This window comes from Chinchilla lanigera, unplaced genomic scaffold (assembly GCF_000276665.1).
Source record: "Chinchilla lanigera isolate Chin_1 unplaced genomic scaffold, ChiLan1.0 scaffold00040, whole genome shotgun sequence".
Classification (NCBI taxonomy): domain Eukaryota; kingdom Metazoa; phylum Chordata; class Mammalia; order Rodentia; family Chinchillidae; genus Chinchilla; species Chinchilla lanigera.
In genome coordinates, this window is record NW_004955441.1 from 20,019,855 (window position 1) to 20,039,094 (window position 19,240).

General features: G+C 38.8%; 1 protein-coding gene across 1 annotated transcript in view; it reads left to right on the forward strand.

Moving 5' to 3' along the window:
- The window catches only part of LOC102004646 (chromosome unknown open reading frame, human C2orf73), a 97,141-nt gene that overhangs the window by 75,677 nt on the left and 2,224 nt on the right, over positions 1 to 19,240 (forward strand). Inside the window, exons 4-5 of the mRNA XM_005391030.2 lie at positions 5,735 to 5,888; positions 18,790 to 18,905. Coding sequence (XP_005391087.1) covers positions 5,735 to 5,888; positions 18,790 to 18,905 — 270 coding nt within the window. The remainder of the gene's footprint in view (positions 1 to 5,734; positions 5,889 to 18,789; positions 18,906 to 19,240) is intronic.

The following is a 19,240-nucleotide window of genomic DNA, read 5'->3' on the forward strand; positions in this document are numbered from 1 at the left end:
TCCTCCCGCTGGCACAGACTTTCTAGATTCCACCACTGACCTTTGGGCCTTCCAGCGCAGATCCATGAAGCAGGCCTGCATGAGACATTGTCATGGACTCTAGGCCTCCAGCTGGACTCATGGGAGGCATCATTATGGGCTCTAGGTCTTCAGCTGAACTCATGAAGGACATTACTGTGGGATCCAGGCCCTCAGCTGGATTCTTTGGTCTTTAGTGTGTGGACAGATATCCTGCATTCTCTTTCTGTATGTGATCTCTGGGTGACTATTATAGATAATCGTATAAAACGTGTCCTGTGTTGCTTCCCCTACAAAATCCCAAACTACAGCACCTACCAAGTGTAGTTTTAAGCCTACTTCTTTTTATAAACTTGCTCTTGCAGGTGCTCTTATGTCCATTATTTGGAATTTGGAAGAAATAAATCATTTTATTGTTCAGCTAGACCTGTAGTAGCGAAAATCTGGTAAAGCAAAGCAGGCTAGTATAGTTCTCATTATTTCTTACAAAAGCTAATGAGTAATTTCTTTGCTCCAGTTCAGGATTGAATCTAAGACAAACTGCTAGCTGGACCCAACTCTACATTGGAGATACTAATAAAAAAAAACCTGGTTCAAAAATAGAAATATGGCTGGGCATGGTGGTGCACACCTGTAGCCTGTAGTCCTCTCACAGCAAGACCTAATAGAAGAAGGGAAGGAGGGGTGGAGGGAAGTAGGAAAAAAGAGACAGAGAACAACAGATATATAGCATAAAAATTTAAAAATTAATCCCAGCTAATTTTTTTCTTACTCTGTGGTTTACGGGTACATATATATATATACTGTCAGGAGCTGCTGTCCACAAGGCCAAGTGACAGAGTGCTAGACCTGTAAGGAATGATAAATTCTAGCTTGAAGTGAAGTGAGAGGACAGGTAAGAAAAGCTGCGAGCAGATATGAATGAGGAGAGTTGCAGACAATGACAGGAGTTGTGTCACAGAAGTACAGTCGTATGCTTTGGGTGTGTGCTGACTAGAATGTTCTTATTTCAAAAACAGAAAGAGCGAACTCTTAAATAAACTTAATTTCCAAGAATGCAAGGCATAATAATGCTTTACTCACATATAGATATAAACTCTTATTTAGGATGACAAGTTCTTTTTTACAATTCTCTTGGTTGAAAAATTTATAGTAATGCTAGCTTTAAAATAAAATTGCCTAAATATTTTAATTGACATGTTTTATGCATTTTGCTAAAATAATATATTTAGAACTCAACACCAAATGTGTTACTATTGGTTTGTGTACAATACTTTTAAATGAAATTATCATGTTTCTATCTAGGGACATAAAATGGGGGTGCTACAACAAGTAAAGAAGAGGGTCTTTTAGTTCTTTTAAGCTCAGTCACTTCCAATGAAAACTAGTTCGGTTGTCTTGGGTTTCTAAATATTGTACTTTAAAAGATACTGTACTAGGTCAATCTTTTCCAAAGTATATTTTTCAGAGTACTGTCCCTTTCCTGCATGCTTAAAATAAATTCCCAAAGTCACATAGGTCTTGGAAAAGCTATATTTTTAAATACCTCTCTCAGAACTTTACAGTTTGCATCAGTATATAAAGGTTCTGAGATATCCCGTGATAAATTTATTTAACTTTACCTCACTATTTCCAAAATTTACTGAATTATGGAAACTTCTTTGGGATAATATCTATTAATATGCTAAAGAATTAGTGTTCCCCCAAACACAATTTAGGAATAACTGGAGAGAAATTGTGAACTGCTTAAAAAGAGATTTTTTCCATTCCTAATATTCCTAATATTACAGCAGACATAAATGAACTTAGGTATAGTGCAACCAGTATGACCTTGATTACTCTAGTGTTCATAATAGAATTTCAATTCTTTAAAGTCACTGAACTCTGCAAATAAAATGTCATTGTCTAGGTTTTGTCAGAAGTCTGCATTTCCTTAGGAGTTCCCAAAGTACTGATGGTCCACAGATTACCACTGTCACCACCAGCTGTCTTGGCCGGGCCGCTGTGGCTTCTGCTGTGGATCCCAGCTTACCACCACTTGCATTCTCTAAACTGGTTTCTCCAGGATACTCCGCTTGATTTTATCACTTCTCCCCCTGAGGAATCTTCCCTAATTTTCCAAAGAATGGAAAATAAGTAATGTTTACTACAACATTTCTGAAAGCTCAGGCATACTAGTAGTATAATGTAGACTCCCTTGCATTGGCTTCTAAACGTGGCTAATGAAACATTAGGCTTCCCATGGGCGAGGGAACAGTAAGCACCACCCTACCCACCCCCCACTGGGAGCTTCCAGGCACTTCTTGACCCCGGAACCCCAGAGACTGTCATCCTGGGGCAGGAAAGGAGACAGACCTCAGAAAGGGAGGAAGGACTTCTTTTTTCTGGGTCCAAACTTTTAAGCTGTCAACACCTATATCTTGAGGCAAAACTTTGTCTACAGTCTGTGAAATGTAGCCTGTGCCCTGAGACTAGACAAAGCATTACACTAGGTGCCTTTTCCCAATTTAGCTTATTTTATCATGTGATCCTGCATTAACTCCTTACAATCTGATGAACCACAGTAACATTTGTATTAGTCCTTCCCTTTGGTGTGAGAAACAAGCCTCTATCTATTTCTTTAATTTCATAATCTCTTATGAGCAAATGCTTGGGCCAAAAAGGGATGTACATATGCATGGTGCATACACACCTTCACTCATCCAGGAACAAACCATACTTTTCAGGCAAGGGGAAGACTCCAGAGATACGAAGGATAACAGTACAGTATTCTTGGAACTGTAGGGTTTAATTCAGTGAAGAGGGATCCAATCTACAATGGCAGAACACTTTTGCCAATACAGGGTCAGACTTTAGGAAAAATTATTATTTCCTTTATACTTTTCAAGCTAAAGAGACCAATTTTGACAAACTGAATTCCAATAACTTTGCTTAAAAGCTAAACTGATGTCTCTAAGAAAAGCTTTAGCATTGCATTCTTTTTTCAGGGGAAAAAAATTGATGTGCACCAATCATTTCCTCCTGGTTCTTGTCCAGAGTCACTTCTCCAATAACTTAGGTATTAGCAAAATGAGTTTCTGATCAAAATTTGATACTACAATATATACCTTATGTAGCCTTTTACTAGGAGAACTTTCTCAGTGTACTTACTGCTAGGGTTTGAAAGTTTGTTCTTTCCAAAACTCATGCAGAATTTAATTGTTATTGTAAAAGTTTTAATAGTTGAGACCGTTGAGAAATGATTAGATTCTGCCCTGTGGATGAGATAAATTCTGTTATAATAGGGCAACATGGATCCCCTCTGAAGTTTCTTTCATTATCTCACCTCTCCCCATTTAAGTGTTCAGGACAACATCTTGGAACTAGAATTGCCAAACCTGCCCTCAGCATGGTGCCCTGATATCAGACTCCCCAGCCTCCAGAAGTGTGAGCCAGTAAATTTCTGTTCGTTATTAATTACCCAGTCTGGGGTGTTTGGTTACAGCTGCACAAAAGAGACTACAACATCTGCGTAGAGCTTTCTTATTTTTCCTTTTGAAAGAATGCAGTTTGTGCTTATCTGCTGTGGTGTGTGGCACAGGAGACTTGATACAGCAGTGCATCACAGAAATTAGGGGTATGTGATGGGTGAGGGTTGGGTTGAGGTGAGGCTGCTGTCTGCTAGTGATATATCCTGGGGAAGCTACTGGATCTCCTGGCAGTTTTCTCATCGATAAAGTTGGTGGGCCTACCCGTAGAATTGTGAGAGTGGGATAAGCCTATAAATCCCAGACCTTAGAGCATAATAAGCACCATCATATCATCATTATGAGGTGGAGAGGAGAGCTGCCAGAAGCAGGCACTGTGACAACAGTAAGACATGACTATTTTTAGCCAGATAGTGAGAAGTCACCATCTGTTTAGGAATCTGTTCTAGAATTTTCTTAGCACCTATGTTAAGTAGTCTTAATTTTTTTAATTCATCTTGTAGCCCATTCTGAAAATAAGGGGCATTAGCCAATCTCTCCTGTAAAATCCCGACTTCACAAATTTCTGTGGTTTCTGGTCACCCTTTACAATTACCCATCATTCCATTACTCTTGGTTGTAATTTTCAATTGGCCTAAAAACTGCCACTAATTTAAAATAGCAGGGGCTGGGGATTTAGCTCAGTGGCACAGCACCTGCCTGGCAAGTGCAAGGTCATGAGTTCGATTCCCGATACCAGAAAAAAAAAACGAAAATAAAATAAAATAAAATAGCAATGTGAGATCTGATTCTTTCATCCACTGTTTATTTCTTACATCCCTCTTTGATATGGTTCCTCAATCTTATTTCAGTCTCAAATTAAGTTCAATTAACAAAGAACCTCAAGTTGAGTAGTTCAGACTTTCAGCTTTGAACAACATTCTCCTTCCACCTTGTTAGTCTTTCTTTGATTACTTACTCCAAATAATTTTTCCCTAGAAAAACCTTATTTTTGCTACTTTAGCATATTATATGAACTTCTAAATTTCCCAACAGTCTTCTGACAATTATTAAATTTTATTTTGAATTGTATGCTATGTCTATTTTAAACATGTCTGTCTTTTTAGAAACTAAGTCTTAGTTTAGAGTCTCTTATTTGAGAGCTAACTCTATGCAACCACATAGGTTTCGCTAATTAAAATCACATATTCATTCCCCTTGAATCATGTTTTAATAGTCTCTGACTATGAAATCACAGGTCTACTTTCTTATCACCCACGGTAGATACTTTATCATACCCAAGGTTACTTCATTTCCTAATCATATCCAAGAACTCCTAGGTGTCAGGGTTCTCTTCTACCTGATCAAGTTCTATAACTTCCAATCAGAATTAAGCTGAGCAAGAGTTTCCCTCACTGCTTTCTCACTGTCGAAGCGATTTAATGATCATATGTGCTAATGAAAAATCTCTCAGTTCTCCCTTTCCTACATGCTTAAGGTTACCATCAAAACTTTAGTAACATTTGAGATATTTTCTCTTTGAACAAAGTTTTCCAGTGAGTTACAACCAGCATTGTTCAATGAAATAAAAGAGAAAGTAAGTAAATATAATAGAAAGATAGCTGAGTGCTCTGCAATGTAGTACGAAGAACTGACACTTTTGTTTCAGCTTTGTACATCTATTGCATTGTGTGCTCTTGCATGATACAAAAAGTGTTTTATGGTGTGGGTCATTGACCAAAAACTTTGAAAACAGCCATTTTAGATAGTGATGAATGATTTATATTGCCATAATAAAATTATAGAGCATAATTTTAGACTAAATTGTTTAACATATATATGCATATGTACATGTAGTATATAATATTATAGTACAAAACATTGAAATATAACTATTTTGTTCATTTTTATCACTCATTTTTTGATAGACATTAGCTTAGAAATTTAGCAGGTGTATGTTAGCTAAAAATATATGATAATTTATTTTTAGGTTCCCTTTAAGAAACGCAATCTTTCTTTTATTTTTATTTATTTGGTTTTGTTTTTCCAGTACTGGGAATCGAACTCACGACCTTGCGCTTGCCAGGCAGGTGCTGTGCCACTGAGCTAAATCCCTAGCCCCATGGAACACAATCTTTCTGAAAGATATTTATTCCTAGATTTCAGATATCAAGTAACTTATTGAATTAAATTACTGAACATTGGTAGACATCAAGCAACACATGAAAATGTTCCACAGTTTGAGTTTTGCATTTCCAATTTTTTTATAGTGTGACTGGTGGTCACATGGTAAAGCAGCAGAATGTACCTTCCAACCACTGTACGATACGCAGAGCACCCAGAGAAGTGACTTCCGAAGACCAACATGTCCTTTGGTCTTGCCGGTCAAACACAGCAGACTGCAGAAGCCTTCTTGTGGAATAGGTAAGGTTAGTGGAAGTAAAATCTCATTTTTATTATCTCAGTATACTATTATCAAATTAAGATGTGTTAGATGTGATGATGCCGCCCGAGCAAATTACTTCTCTGTAGGAGTTAAAAACACAGCAAGAGCACCCCTTGACAAACGTGTTTTCCCTTCCTAGTGGACATCTTGTCTCCAGACATGCTTAATATACATAATGAAATGTATGGTGATAATACAGCCTCCATGTCAGGAACTTAGTAGCATTCTTCTTATTATTGTTGCCACCAAATATTTTAATTGCCAAGTTTTAAAATAGTAGGTAGCCCTATCTGGCAGTGTCTCTCAAGGTGCACCCTGAGGAGCACCAGGCTTATGCTGTATAATCTTCACAGACATGGCTCAAAAATGGGAAGCAGCAAAATAAGTTTTTCAAATTTAAATTCTAAAGGTTGAACATTGCTTTAACTTATAGAACTCTCACCTCTCTTATTTCTAAGCGTAAGTGTAATGAATTTCCAGGAGTGAGAATAAAAACGTGGTATCTCCCCACTTCCTGATCACCTCGCCCTTACTGAACTCCCTTTACATGACCAGTGTCCCACAGAACAGAATTTGGGAAATACCATTACCCAGACTGTTAAATAAAATATTTTTATATTTAAAATTTATGTCACCTGACAATGTCATTATAATAAGTCACATTTTATTAGAGTCACATCTGGTTCCTAGTCTACATTCGAGTCATTTTTGCCTCTCAACTAGAATTTAGCAAGTTTTAAACAAGTACAGGATCAAGTCAGCTTAAAAAAATGCATGTACTGAGCACCTACCCTAGTCTTCATCCCGTACCAAAATTCGTAAGCTAAACTTCAAATAAACTCTGTAATAACGCAACAGTTGTCAACAAAAGATTCTAAGGTATGATCAAATTATGTAAGTCCTGATAGGCTGGGTCAGTAAGCACAGAAGACAGGAACAAATGGACAGTAGACGTCAGAGGTTACTCTAAAATCTCTCGGCAGCAGTTTTAGTCATGAGCTCTCCAGCCTCTCTTAACATTAGGACTACAAGAGCCCAGTGCTCTGACCACATCAACTACCACAGCAGTTATTCTGGAGAATAGTGCCAGTCCCTATCCTATTTTAGACAGACTGGGCAACCAAAGGTTAGAACTATACCGAAATAAAACATTAAATTAAATTTAAAAACTTTTTAAATTTTTAAAAAAGAACTCTACCAAAATAACTTTTCTTGTTTTGAAAATATTTAAAGAATAATGGCAAGGAAATATCAGAGAATAAAGCAAGAAAACAAAAATCTAGAAAACATGAGAGAAGCAAAGAAAATGGAGGATTAGCTTAGGAAGCCCAACTTTTCTGGAGGTGAGAAAATTATCAGAACACAGTATTTGCTGGACACTTTGCAGAACTTTCTAAATAGAAACTAATGTAGCTCTTACCCAAACCCAATGTAACTCAGAGTAATAATACTTTTTTTATCTTTCTGAGACAGGGTTTCACTATGCAGTTCAGGCTGGCCTTGAGCTCACTTTGTAACTCAGGCTAGCCATGAACTCACTGCAATCCTCCTGCCTCTGCCTTCTGAGTTCTGGGATTATAGGCGTGCACCACTATGCCTGGCAATAATGCTATTATTATTCTCATTTTCAGACAAAGTACAAGGAGGCAAAATTTAACCTGTACCCTTTTAAGGTGTTTTGGCTAACAATTAAATCGACGCAAAGACCAACACAAGAAAAGCGTGCTAACATACTTCAAAGAAGTTTTATGGACCGCAGGAGTGCTGTGGTTTGGATCTGGAATATCCCCCGAGCCTTGTGTGCTGTGGAGGGGCTGGATTATGGGGTGCTACGGCTGACTTGCTGTTAGCAGGGGGGACCCGGCTGGAGGTGACCTGGTAACGGTAGATCGCGCTCTCCGCCTGCCTCCTCCTTACTCTGCTTCCTGGCTGTTGTATGGTCAGCAGCTTTTCTCCATGACAGGCCCTTTCGCACGCATCTGAGCCTGCCATCCGCGGACTCAAACTCATAAAACCGTGAACCAAGATAAACCTCTCCCCTTTTAAGTTGTGAGGGTCGGGTACTGTGTATGAGTGAGCAGGAAAGCGCCTGAGAAAAGGAAGTCACACATGGAGATGAAGACCCGCAGAAGCAGAGTCGAACCCTGCTAGGCTGAGCTGCACAGAGCTGTAAAGTGTAAAAATGTGAAAAAGCAAAGGAACCCGGGCTTGGGCTGTCAAACTGGGTGAGATGAGTAGTTGGTGGAGAAGAATTTACTAAGGTTTATTTGTACAGATTTCCTTCAGGCTCGTTTCCTGTGTTTGCTGATAAGAATGATACCTTCCTTCTGGCAGAGGGAGGACATCTTTACATAGGAATTTCACCTCCTTTTAGAGAAAGAAGAAAGCTCAGAATGTTTTTCTTGCACCCACTGTTTCTCAAGTGCCTTTAACTCGGTGGAGTCAACATACCAGAGCCGCGTATTTTAGAGCGACACATTGAAAACTCCTTCAAAAGCAAGCATAGAGTTTAAACAGCATGCTCAAGGCTACACAGTGAATCACTGTTCTGGAACCCAGATAGCCTGATTCCAGACCTGCACTCATGACTGGTACTCCGCACACCCTCTGCAATGATGACGGCTCCTGTCTATCAAAGGCACTGAAATGGTCCACCGAGTGTTTTACACATGAATGAAGAAATACACCCTATACATCATTGCGAAATCCCAAAGCCATCGTGAAGTCTAAGTTTCCATAAAGAGAAAGAAAAGTGTCACTGTGAAATGAGTAAGAATTGAACTGAAGTCAGGCAGCACTGATGCAAGCTCACAGCAGAGTGAATGTCTTCAGAGTCCACAGGGAGTATTTTTTAACCCAGAGGAGGGTTTACGTGGTGTGGGCCCTAGGGCCGCTTTCTTCAGTGGCACTCAGCACTAACCCTACCTGAGGAGAAGTCCTTCACACTATTAGGCCCTTCAGTTAGTAAACTTCACGTGGTCACTGTGAATGCTGTTTAGTGGCTCTCAGCATCTAGGGCCAATCTGAGATACAGCATGGAAAGTTTAAAAGTGGTTAGACAGCAGAGCGTCTGTCAGTAGCCTTAATAGGTGAAGTAAATATTAGCTGACAGAAGATGGCAAGTACATGAGGAAAGGGGTGCTGGTAACAGTTACCGTATGTATTCCCAATGTAGATGAAACGAAACACGAGTTTAAAGGTCAGTGACCAGTGTGAGAACCAGACTGACGCCTCCAACCCTGGCCTCTTCACTGAGCTCAAATCACTTACCCACCTTCTCAGCATCTCTCTTGGACAGCTAATTGCTTTTCCAGCTCGATATGGCTGGAATCGAAGCTTTCGTTTCCTCCATCCACCCTATGCACCCGCCAGTGTTTCCACTCTCAATGAGCTGGTGCCTTTCCCATTCCCCCAGGTGCTTCGATAATCTAGAAGTCGTTCTAAAACTCTTTCCTTCCTCCTCTACGTTCACCCCATCAGCAAATCTTGACACCACCATCTCCAAAATATATCTGCATCAGTTCACTTTCTTCATTGAAGGTAGTGCAGCCACCGTTTTGTCCGTGGTGCTGAGAGTTGACCCAGGGCCTTGCACATGCTGAACAAGCGCCCTACCACTGAGCTGCACCCTACCCACAGAAGAACGTTTTTAAAACAACGATGTCCCTCCCTCTCCTTCTTTAGGTCCTCCAGTTATTCCTCATTGTTTACAGAATAAATTTCAAATTCTATATTGTGACCTGCAAGGCCCTATTTAGTCTTCCATCTTTACTTACCTTATTTTCTATTGCTTATAATATGGAGATTTAGAGACAGGGAATATAATTCAGACCAAAGAGGAAGAGAAATGCTCTGAAAGGTGGGCGTGTTTACAAACCAACTTATGTCAGGTACATGATATTGCAGCTCTATAATTTAATTAAATATTCTTATAAATTAAAATCTTAGTATGAAAACAGTTATTTCTATAAAGTATTCAAAGTTTGATGCTTTGGAAAAACTTGGAAGGCTAGCCACTAATAAGCACTGACAAGGTATGGGCAAAATAATTGTAAAAGAGAAGCTAAAACCAATTTTTAAAATCTTGAATTATTCTGCACTCATTTTGCTTCAGATGTGTCTTTAAGTTTCATTCTGTGTTAAAGAAATGGAAACTGGAAAGAATGCATTAGGGATGCGGTTTGTACAAGAAACACAAAGTGGAATTCTGATCAGTGGATACTTATAGGAAGTATCACCCCAGGATTGACACGCACCTGTAATGGTGGTACACACCTGTAATCCCAGCCTTTGGGAGGCTGAGACAGGAGGATTGCTGCAAGTTTGAGGCCAGCCTGGGCTACACAGTGAATTCAAGGCCAGCAGGGCTAGCCTGAACTATATAACAAGACCCTGTCTCAAAAAAAGAAAAGAAAGAACATGGTTTGGTACTCCAATAAAAGTTGGTGAATAAACTGGTTAAAGTTAAATGTTTGTATATGTTATTCTTCACTTTTTTTTTTTTTTGGTTTTTCGGTTTTTCTCTGGTACCAGGAACTGAACTCACGACCTTGCGCTTGCCAGGCAGGCGCCTTTGCCGCTGAGCTAAATCCCCAGCCCTGTTATTCTTCGCTTTAACTGACAAGTCCAGTTCACATAAGGAGCAGTGACTTCTAGTCTACTCAAAGAGATGTCAGAAGAGTGGTGCAGGAGAATTCTGGATGAATGGGCTCTGTTGTAGGTTAATTGGGGGTGTGGTGCACACTCTGTCCATTATCTCCCCAAACAGAGACCATGCATCTGTTCTGCTGAGCTAAGCGGTTTTGGCAGAGAAAGAATCCTCCAGCCCCTCTGCCTGGGAGTCCCTCAAGCACTCCTCCACTGGCACTTGCATCCTATACCGCTACTTGTACTCGGCACCTCAGAGGTGTCTGCTGCCTTCCATTCCTGAGCTTTGCTGGAACACTGGGGCACCAGCAGCGTGATGCTCACCGCACTGTCACCCCCACCGGCACGTACCTGCCAGTGTTCTGATCTCTGCTCACGTCAGTCGCCGCAGCTGATTTCCAGTTTCCAACTTTGTTTACGTCTTTGCTCTCATTTGGTGTGCTTTTTCCATAAAGATAGGTATCATTTCAGTGTCTCTACTGTTGTTTTTCCGGGGTTTGGGAAAAGAGTAGGGGAAATGCATAGGTTGAATTTTTCATCATAATTGGAAGTCACAGTAGCTGAGTCACCTTCACCAGCTCTCCTGGAAGGTAGTGTTGGTTCAGCACTTAGTGTTGTTTGATCCTGGGGGCCACCACTTAAATTCCTCCTTTTGCTGTATTCAATGTAGGAAATGAGAAGAATAATCCCTATTTTGCCAGATTATTATGAAAAATGAATGAAATAACATGTAAGGTGCCCATTACAGTACTTGATACATACTAGACAATAAATGGATAGTAGCTGTTTTTATTATTAATTACCACATTGTACTAAGTTAGGTGTTGAATCTAAATTTAAATTGGGGAACCTAGCATGGTGCCTATGTCTCTGTCTCTCCTTCGCTCCCTCTCTTGCTGCTCTTTTATTGGTATTTCCCATTACTAAATTCATTTTTATATCTAGGGCCTAGTATAATGCTCAAGCTCAATAAATAACTATTGAATAATTGCATATTAATCACACATTACTCAGCAAATTATTTAAAGTCATAAGCCAGGTATGGTGACATATGCTCACAATCCCAGAACTCTGAGAGGCTGAGGCAGGAGGATTGCAAGTTCAAGCCCAGCCTAGGCAATTTAGCAATTTAGTGAGACTTTCTTGCTGTCAGGCAGTTCCTTTAGAAATGGCTCACCAATTAAAAGTATTCCAGGTCCTTCATGTCTCAAAGAGCTGGAAAAGACAGACCGCAAACAGTGCCAAAAGTTTATTTGAAAAGTGAGGAGTGAGGGGTAAGAGCAAAAGTAGCTCTGTAGAGTAAACATGGGCCAAACAAAGAGGAAAGTATAAAAGCAGAAGTAAAGTGCACTGGGCTACTATGAGTGGTCCTGACAGCGGGCGCCTCAGGCCGTCTGTGTCCTTACACACCCATGGGAGCCCGCCAGAAGTCCCACATATGGGGTCCTGGGAATTAGAGCTGCCCTGGGATCCTATAACTGACAGGTCCTGCTTATTTCCCCAACTGGCTTTGTCATTCACTACCTCCTATATCATTATCTCAAAAGGAAAACAAAAATGTGAAAGTCTGGAAATGTTCCTCAGTGCAAAGGCCCTGGGCTCAATCCACAGTGCTAAAGAAAAGATTATAATATAATTTAAGCTAACATACAAAAAACAACATAAGCCTGCACTTAATCCTTAATTTAGGTGGAGTTTGGATACTAGATAAAAATAATTTTAAAAAGAAAATATTTTATGTAATATTTAACAATATGAGATGTGATTAAACTATACAGTGAACGTTTAAATAAAAATATTTATTACAGTAAAAGACACATTGCTATTAATCCCCCTTAAAAATACTCCCTCTCACCTTGGACACACTTATCCCATTGTTCTTGCCGCGTGCTGTAGCAGTTCTGGAAGTCCCCTTCTGTGAATTCTTTATGAGGTGATCAAAAATTCAGGCTGCCCCTCAGGCTGCTGCTGAGGGACAGCCAGTGGGAAGGCGGGCCCTTTCACAAGCGCTGACACTGCGCGGACTTCCGGCTCTTCACTGAAAGCAGAATGACCAGGAAAGGTAACCCTCTGGAATCAGTTCAGGACATCCAAGCAGCCACAGCAGTGCAGCTAAAGACACAAAAGAAACTTCTGGAATTCCTTGAGAAAGGGATAAGAATAATGAGATAAGTGTGTTTGAGACAGGGGAAGGAAGTATTTTGAGAGAGCTTAATGGTAGGGTGTCTTTTACTGTAATAATTTAAAAAATTTAAACATTTATTATATTTTTATCATACAGCATTTGTATAAAAGTAATCGGAATGTGCCAGATTTTTTTGTATATGCATATAAACAGAAAAATATCAACATGTGCTAATACCAATTAAAAGTCATCTCATAGTCATTCGATTCCATCAGCCCACTTAATTACGCCCGGTCTTTGGCATTTCAGTAATGTTATCTTGTGCTGACAATGAAAGTGCCCTTTATGTCTGTACCACCACACAGTTTCCTGGCTGCCATCCACGGCTAGTTAACAAATGGCTACGCTCCATCATATCTGAGTCCCTGTAAGAATAAGTCTTCACATTTGGTTTTATATAATGAACTTCATAAATTGGAAAGGCTGATGTAATTGGTAAAAGGGAACATTTCATATTTAAATGAAACTGGCTGTTTATCAGCTACTTGATATTTTAGTGTTGTTTTGAATTGCAAATTTAGATACAGTGATAAAATTAACTTTCTAAAATAGGTTTTAGTTTGTACTGCTTCTTTTGCACAAAGGTATACCATAAGAATGATATTTTGTTACGGCTATGTTTGTTTTGTACTGTATTTTGAAGATCTATACCACTTTTACATGAATAACCTTTATTTAACATCAGTATAAGTGCTACTGAGAAGAGTAGTATTTCTAAGAGGAAAATATTATGGAAGCATATTTTTTAAGCACTACAGAGAAGAGTAGAATTTCTCAACACTGCTGAATTATTAACCAATATAAGAAACAAATTGTGTGTTGAATGAATTCGGGCTTTGTTGATAAAACATAAATGGCTAGATACCAATTTGTTTAGAAAACTCTTATTTTAATTACATTAAGTTTCCAAGAAACGGTGGCTTTCAAACATTCTTCATGGACTTTTTTATATTTGTAGTTCTCATGTAATAAAGCTTCTGTCACGTAATTATGTGGGTCCAACTTGAATTCTTAAGAAAGTAACTGTTAAGAATTTGAATGTCTTCTTTCATGTGTTCACACTTAAGATTTTCTTCAGTATTTTGAGTTCTTTAAAAAAAAGTCTCACGTTTGCACAAATGGCCATAGAGTTTATGTTTAATTTTAATAGGTGTAGCCCGGCATGGTGGTGCACACCTGTAATCCCAGCACTTGGGAGGCTGAGGCAAGAGGATGTCCAAAAGATCAGCAAGGGCCAGCCTGGGTTACATAGCAAGACCCTATCTCAGTCAATCAATCCATCAATCAAATTTTAGTAGGTGTAATGTCTTTCAAAAGAAGTCCCTTTGATGGCTGATAGTATTTTTCCTCCCTTTATTGTTTGCCATGAATTCTTTTTTAAGCTATCATTTTTGAGATTCTGAGACATTCTAGATCACTATGTAAAAGATGGTTTATTCAATTAACTTACTTTTTTCTCAAGTATTTCTGCTTCAGTTATCTACAGAACAAGCAACCTCAAATATATTTGCTTGAAACAGTGGTCATATTTGCTTGTTGTTTTGCAGTCTGAGCTGAGTTCAGGTAGACAGTTTTCTGGTGTTGGTGATGGCCATTTGTGTGGCTGATTCCCTGGCATGTGGTCTGAAAACCAGGACCTAGAGTGACCGGGTCTCTGCTCTGTGTGGTTTCTCCAGCAAGGAATTGGACTTCCTACCTGACTCCTGAGCGTCCAAAAATCCGCAGCTGCAAAGCTTAATAAGCTTTATGCCTGGAACTAGCAGGTGTCATTTCTGCCACATCCGATTGGTTACAGCTAATCACAAGCCAGCCCATTTTTAGTTATAGTATGTTCTGAATTTTTACAGATAGAATACTTATTTTGCTGTTCTTTGGTCTTTGTCTTTTTGAAGAAACAAAAAGTTTAGTATTGCTCTTCAGATATCTCAAGCACTCTTCTTGTTTTACTTCTGATCTTATTTGAGTTCTCCCTTGAGGAGTTCTCCAAAGTGAGTCTGTTTTATGAGGAAATCTGCTGAGGCGTTCCATATTTTATATATGTATATATATTATAGTTACATGATAGTTTGACTGGATATTAAAATTATAGGTTTGAAGTTCCTTTTAATATTTAAAAAATATTAATCATCTTGTGTCCAATGTTGCTGAGAAGATATCTGATATTAATATGCTTCCTACTCCTTTGTAAATGATCTGTCATTTGTTTATTGAAAACATAATTTTTCTTCATCTCATGTAATCTTAAATTTCTCTGCAAGGTGTCTTAGAGTTGAGCTTTTCCTTAACTGTAATGCAGGACTGGGTGGGAAGCTAAGCAAGCCAGAGGTCTAGAGGTCAAAGTTTAAGGAATCACTCACTCCCTGGGTTATGCAGGTGCCCTTTAAATTTTACATCCTTGGCCAGATGTGGTGGCACATGCTCACTAGAGAGGCTGAGGCATGAGGATCATAGCAAGTTGGACACACCTGGGCTGCACAGTGAGTTCAACACTTTCCTGAACTACAAAGTGAGACCCTGTCTCAAAAAAAAAAACACCCCCAAAAAACAAAAAATCTTGCATCCTTGCATTGCCTATCTTACCTCTGCCCCTGCTACCATTTTGATGTTCTGTATGAGCTCTTTCACATGGACAGCTTTGATCTTTCTTTAATTTTTAAAAATATTTATCCTCATTATTTCTTCAAATATTTCTTCTATTTCTTTTGAATTCTAGGGTTAGTACTTCTACTTCCCATGTTGCTTAGCTTTTCTGTTTTTATTTATTTCCTGCTCTGTCCTTCTCTCTAGTTTGTGAATCTTATTTAGCTCATCTAGTTTTAAAATTTTAACTGTTGCTTTTTTATTCTAACATTACATTACTCTTGCATCATATTACTTATACCTTCTATTTTTTGAGGATATTTTTATGTTTATTTTAAATTTTTGGTGTATTAGTTTAGTATTCTGCTTTACATCATACATAGCAAAATTTTCTTTCTTTTACAGAGTGTATAGTTTATTATAGGTCATGCTCCCTCTAGGGGATCAACAGCCTTATGTGAGTAAAATATTAATATCAGGATCTGGTTTGTGTGTCTCCTGGTGAATTTAGGAAAAGAAAATGAGATTCAGGCTGGAGAGCTTCAGACATCACAGAAATAGTTTTGCCCATTGCCAGCTGCTATCTACGGTAGGTCAGTCATCTGGTCAGTAATCCCCACCACCACCACCACACACCCCTCTTTACGTTGTTCAGAGAGGTATCAAGGAGACAGAGCTGCTAGGAGAATAGGGGAGGAGGAGATGCCCAAGGGGCAGCGTGTGCCCATTTTCAGCAGTTCCTTATCCTGGAGGGACATCTATGCTATTCTAGCGTTACTGTGTGGACAACAGGTGGTTAAGCAGTTAGTGATCCCGTGGCCCTGCGGCAAGCAGTGAGTCCTTCCAAGGCCGGGGAGGGGAAAGTAAGAGCAGATTTTATTTTTTTTATTTTTATTTTTTTTGGTTTTTCTGCAGTACCGGGAACTGAACTCACGACCTTGCGCTTGCCAGGCAGGCGCTTTTGCCGCTGAGCTAAATCCCCAGCCCCCAAGAGCAGATTTTAAAAGCTGTCTCTCAACCTATTCTTTCTGGGCTGCCTCTGAAGCTTCCTACCTTCCAGCCCAAGCTGCCACCAGCTCTGCCTGCTAGGCTGCCAAACCCTTCTCACCAGGTTGCTAAAAGCTTTGGTTTTCTCGCCATTTTTGATAGGCCATTGATTCCAGTTTTCTTCTCCCTTCTATGGTTTCCCCAGGACACAGCTGAGGTAGCCCTTAGCTAACTTTGAACTATCTCTGTAATTTGACCTCAGCATCCTACAGGCTTCATAAATATTTTCCCTAATCTTCGTAATTCTGAAAACAAATGACCACTATTCCTATTTTAGGAAGACATTGAATCTCAGTAAGGTTAAGTGATTTTTCCAAAGTCACATGGCTAGAAAATATGCTAAAGCCAGAATTTGAAAACATGCCTACTGAAGGGATCTGACCACCGCCATCCCCGTCTGAGCAGAGCCCACTTTAAACCCTTCCCCTGCTGTGCTTTCACACCTGCCGCTGATGTACCATCGTGAGTCGGTAAGGCCGAGTGCGCATGGCAATTCCCAACCATTGTTCGGCCCTGTTCTCGACAAACAGCGTGCAGCTCCTTGTACATTCTCAAGCCTGGTCCCAGGTGGGTACAACTCCTTTCTGCTGAACTCTCGCCCTTGAAAGTCCCATTGTGACTTTTTCTCTATACCTTTTTTATGCTCATGATCCTGTAAAGACCTTAGGGCCTGTACAGGAATTAGCTGGTCTGGTCTCTAATGCCAGAGCACTCCCTCTCAAGTTTGTCCTGGAATAACCCTGTCCTGTTGAGCTCGTATCCCTGCTTCTCTCCCTTTTTGTCTTAACACCTTTTACCAACCCCTCTCCTTTGGAGGTAGTGGGTGTATGTAGCTCAGTGGTAGACTACTTGTCTAGCATGTGGCAGGTCCTGAGTTCAAACCCTGTTACTTCAAGAAGTAAACAAACCATTCTGTGGACACTTCATTAACCCCACATGACTAATGCTTTATTTAGAGTTGCTTTATTTTATCTCAGAAGTCACCAAACTGTATTTCTGAGAACACTAATGCTTTGTGAGCTAAAATATGATATTCATCTAAAAATGGAATTTTTTTCTCAATTTGCAGGAGAAAAAATATAAATTATGGATAGAATTTCCTTGGCGTTATAGTTTATTAAATCCTCGGTACCTGCTGTTGTGTATTAGTGAGTCCTATGAAAAGGTGATGATTAGGTAGACAGTGAGTTCTGAGTAGCTGATCTCAATTAGAAATCAAGAAAATTATATCAGTTATTTTTTTTCTGCTGTGAGATTTTTTTTAAAATATCATTTAATGTATAAACATTTGATACTCATCATTCTTGCTAGGGAAATTAATTTATGTCAATATCTGAATATCAGTTTGAAATCATGAATGCCTAATAGTGTAAATTTACTAACATTATCTTACATAGGAATTATGGCTTATTTTAAAGATGTGATTTTTAAATTAAATTTTCTTTCATTTTTAATGGTTAATATATGAATATGGTACAAAATTCAAATGACAAAAAGTGATAGACAATGAAAAGTGAAACCAGCTCTCTCTGCCTCTGTTTAGTCACTGAATTCTCTCCTTTGCAGTAACCGCTGTCACTGGTTTTTTTATATCATTCCATATACGTGCTAGGTATACATAAACTGCTATGTCCATATTATTTAAAAGGGAGTTTAAATTTTTTTCCTTGACAAAATGCTTCATTAACTTTGATTGTCAGTAGCAGTTGGAAATTTCTGATTCTTTAATGGTTTGCTAAAAGTAAAGCTAAAGCAAGTTCTTAAAATTAAACATGTTAAACATGTACCTCAGAGAGACCAATATAATGAATGCCTATATCCTTATCACTCAGATTGAGGTTATTCAAATGTGATTTTAAAGGGCTTAATATTTGTGGAAAATGTTTAGAACTTATGTCATTGTGTGAAATGAAAAATATTGCGTGTTCCATTGCAACTACAGCAGTCCATTGTCTTCCAGTTCATTCCGCAGTTCTGCTGGGAGCAACTTGAGTGTAGAATTCCTTACTGCTTGGCCACAACTACAGATTCAGCAAAAAATTTCCTCATATTCTTTCGAGGAGTGAAAAATAATTGACAAACAAATTATACTTATGTTTTCCCTGAAACTTACCCATATCTATGTAAAAGAATCTAACATATTAAAGCCAATAGCTTTTAATATAATTATATTACTATTAACATTAGTTTAAAATATAAATCATTCCACACATGGGGCTAATTTGACTTGGTTCTTTTCATGGAGACAGATGGTGCATCCATTACTTTATTATCTATAAATAGTGGGTAAGTAACCTTGCATACTTGAATTTCATTTTGGGCATTTTTATAAAGAATGAATATTAGGAATATCAATTATATTCCTATAGACAAATCTAATTATTTCCTGACTTCACAGAAATCTCTTTTCTTTTTCTTAGTTCCACTTGCCTGTCCAGATGCATCAACAGAACTTCAAAACAATTTTATAGAATATATCTCTTTTATACATCAATATGATGCCAGGAATTCTCCCAATGAGCCCATCCAGGGAAAGGTGAGACATTATTTAGAGTTATTTAATACTTCACAACAGATTTATGGTAAAACTTTAAGGCTTTTCAGTTCATAATCATCTTCATAAAAGTTTATTTAAATAAACAAACAGTTATTAGTAGGATAGAATCTCAACTATATCCCATACTAAAAATCAAGGAATGATGTCATAATTTTGAATCAGAGTTTGGGTATTTGGTTTACTTAAATTACTGAAATTATTTGATTAAGATAATATTAGGGGGCTGGGGATTTAGCTCAGCGGCAAAGCGCCTGCCTGGCAAGTGCAAGGTCGTGAGTTTGGTTCCCGGTACCGGAGAAAAACCAAAAAAAAAA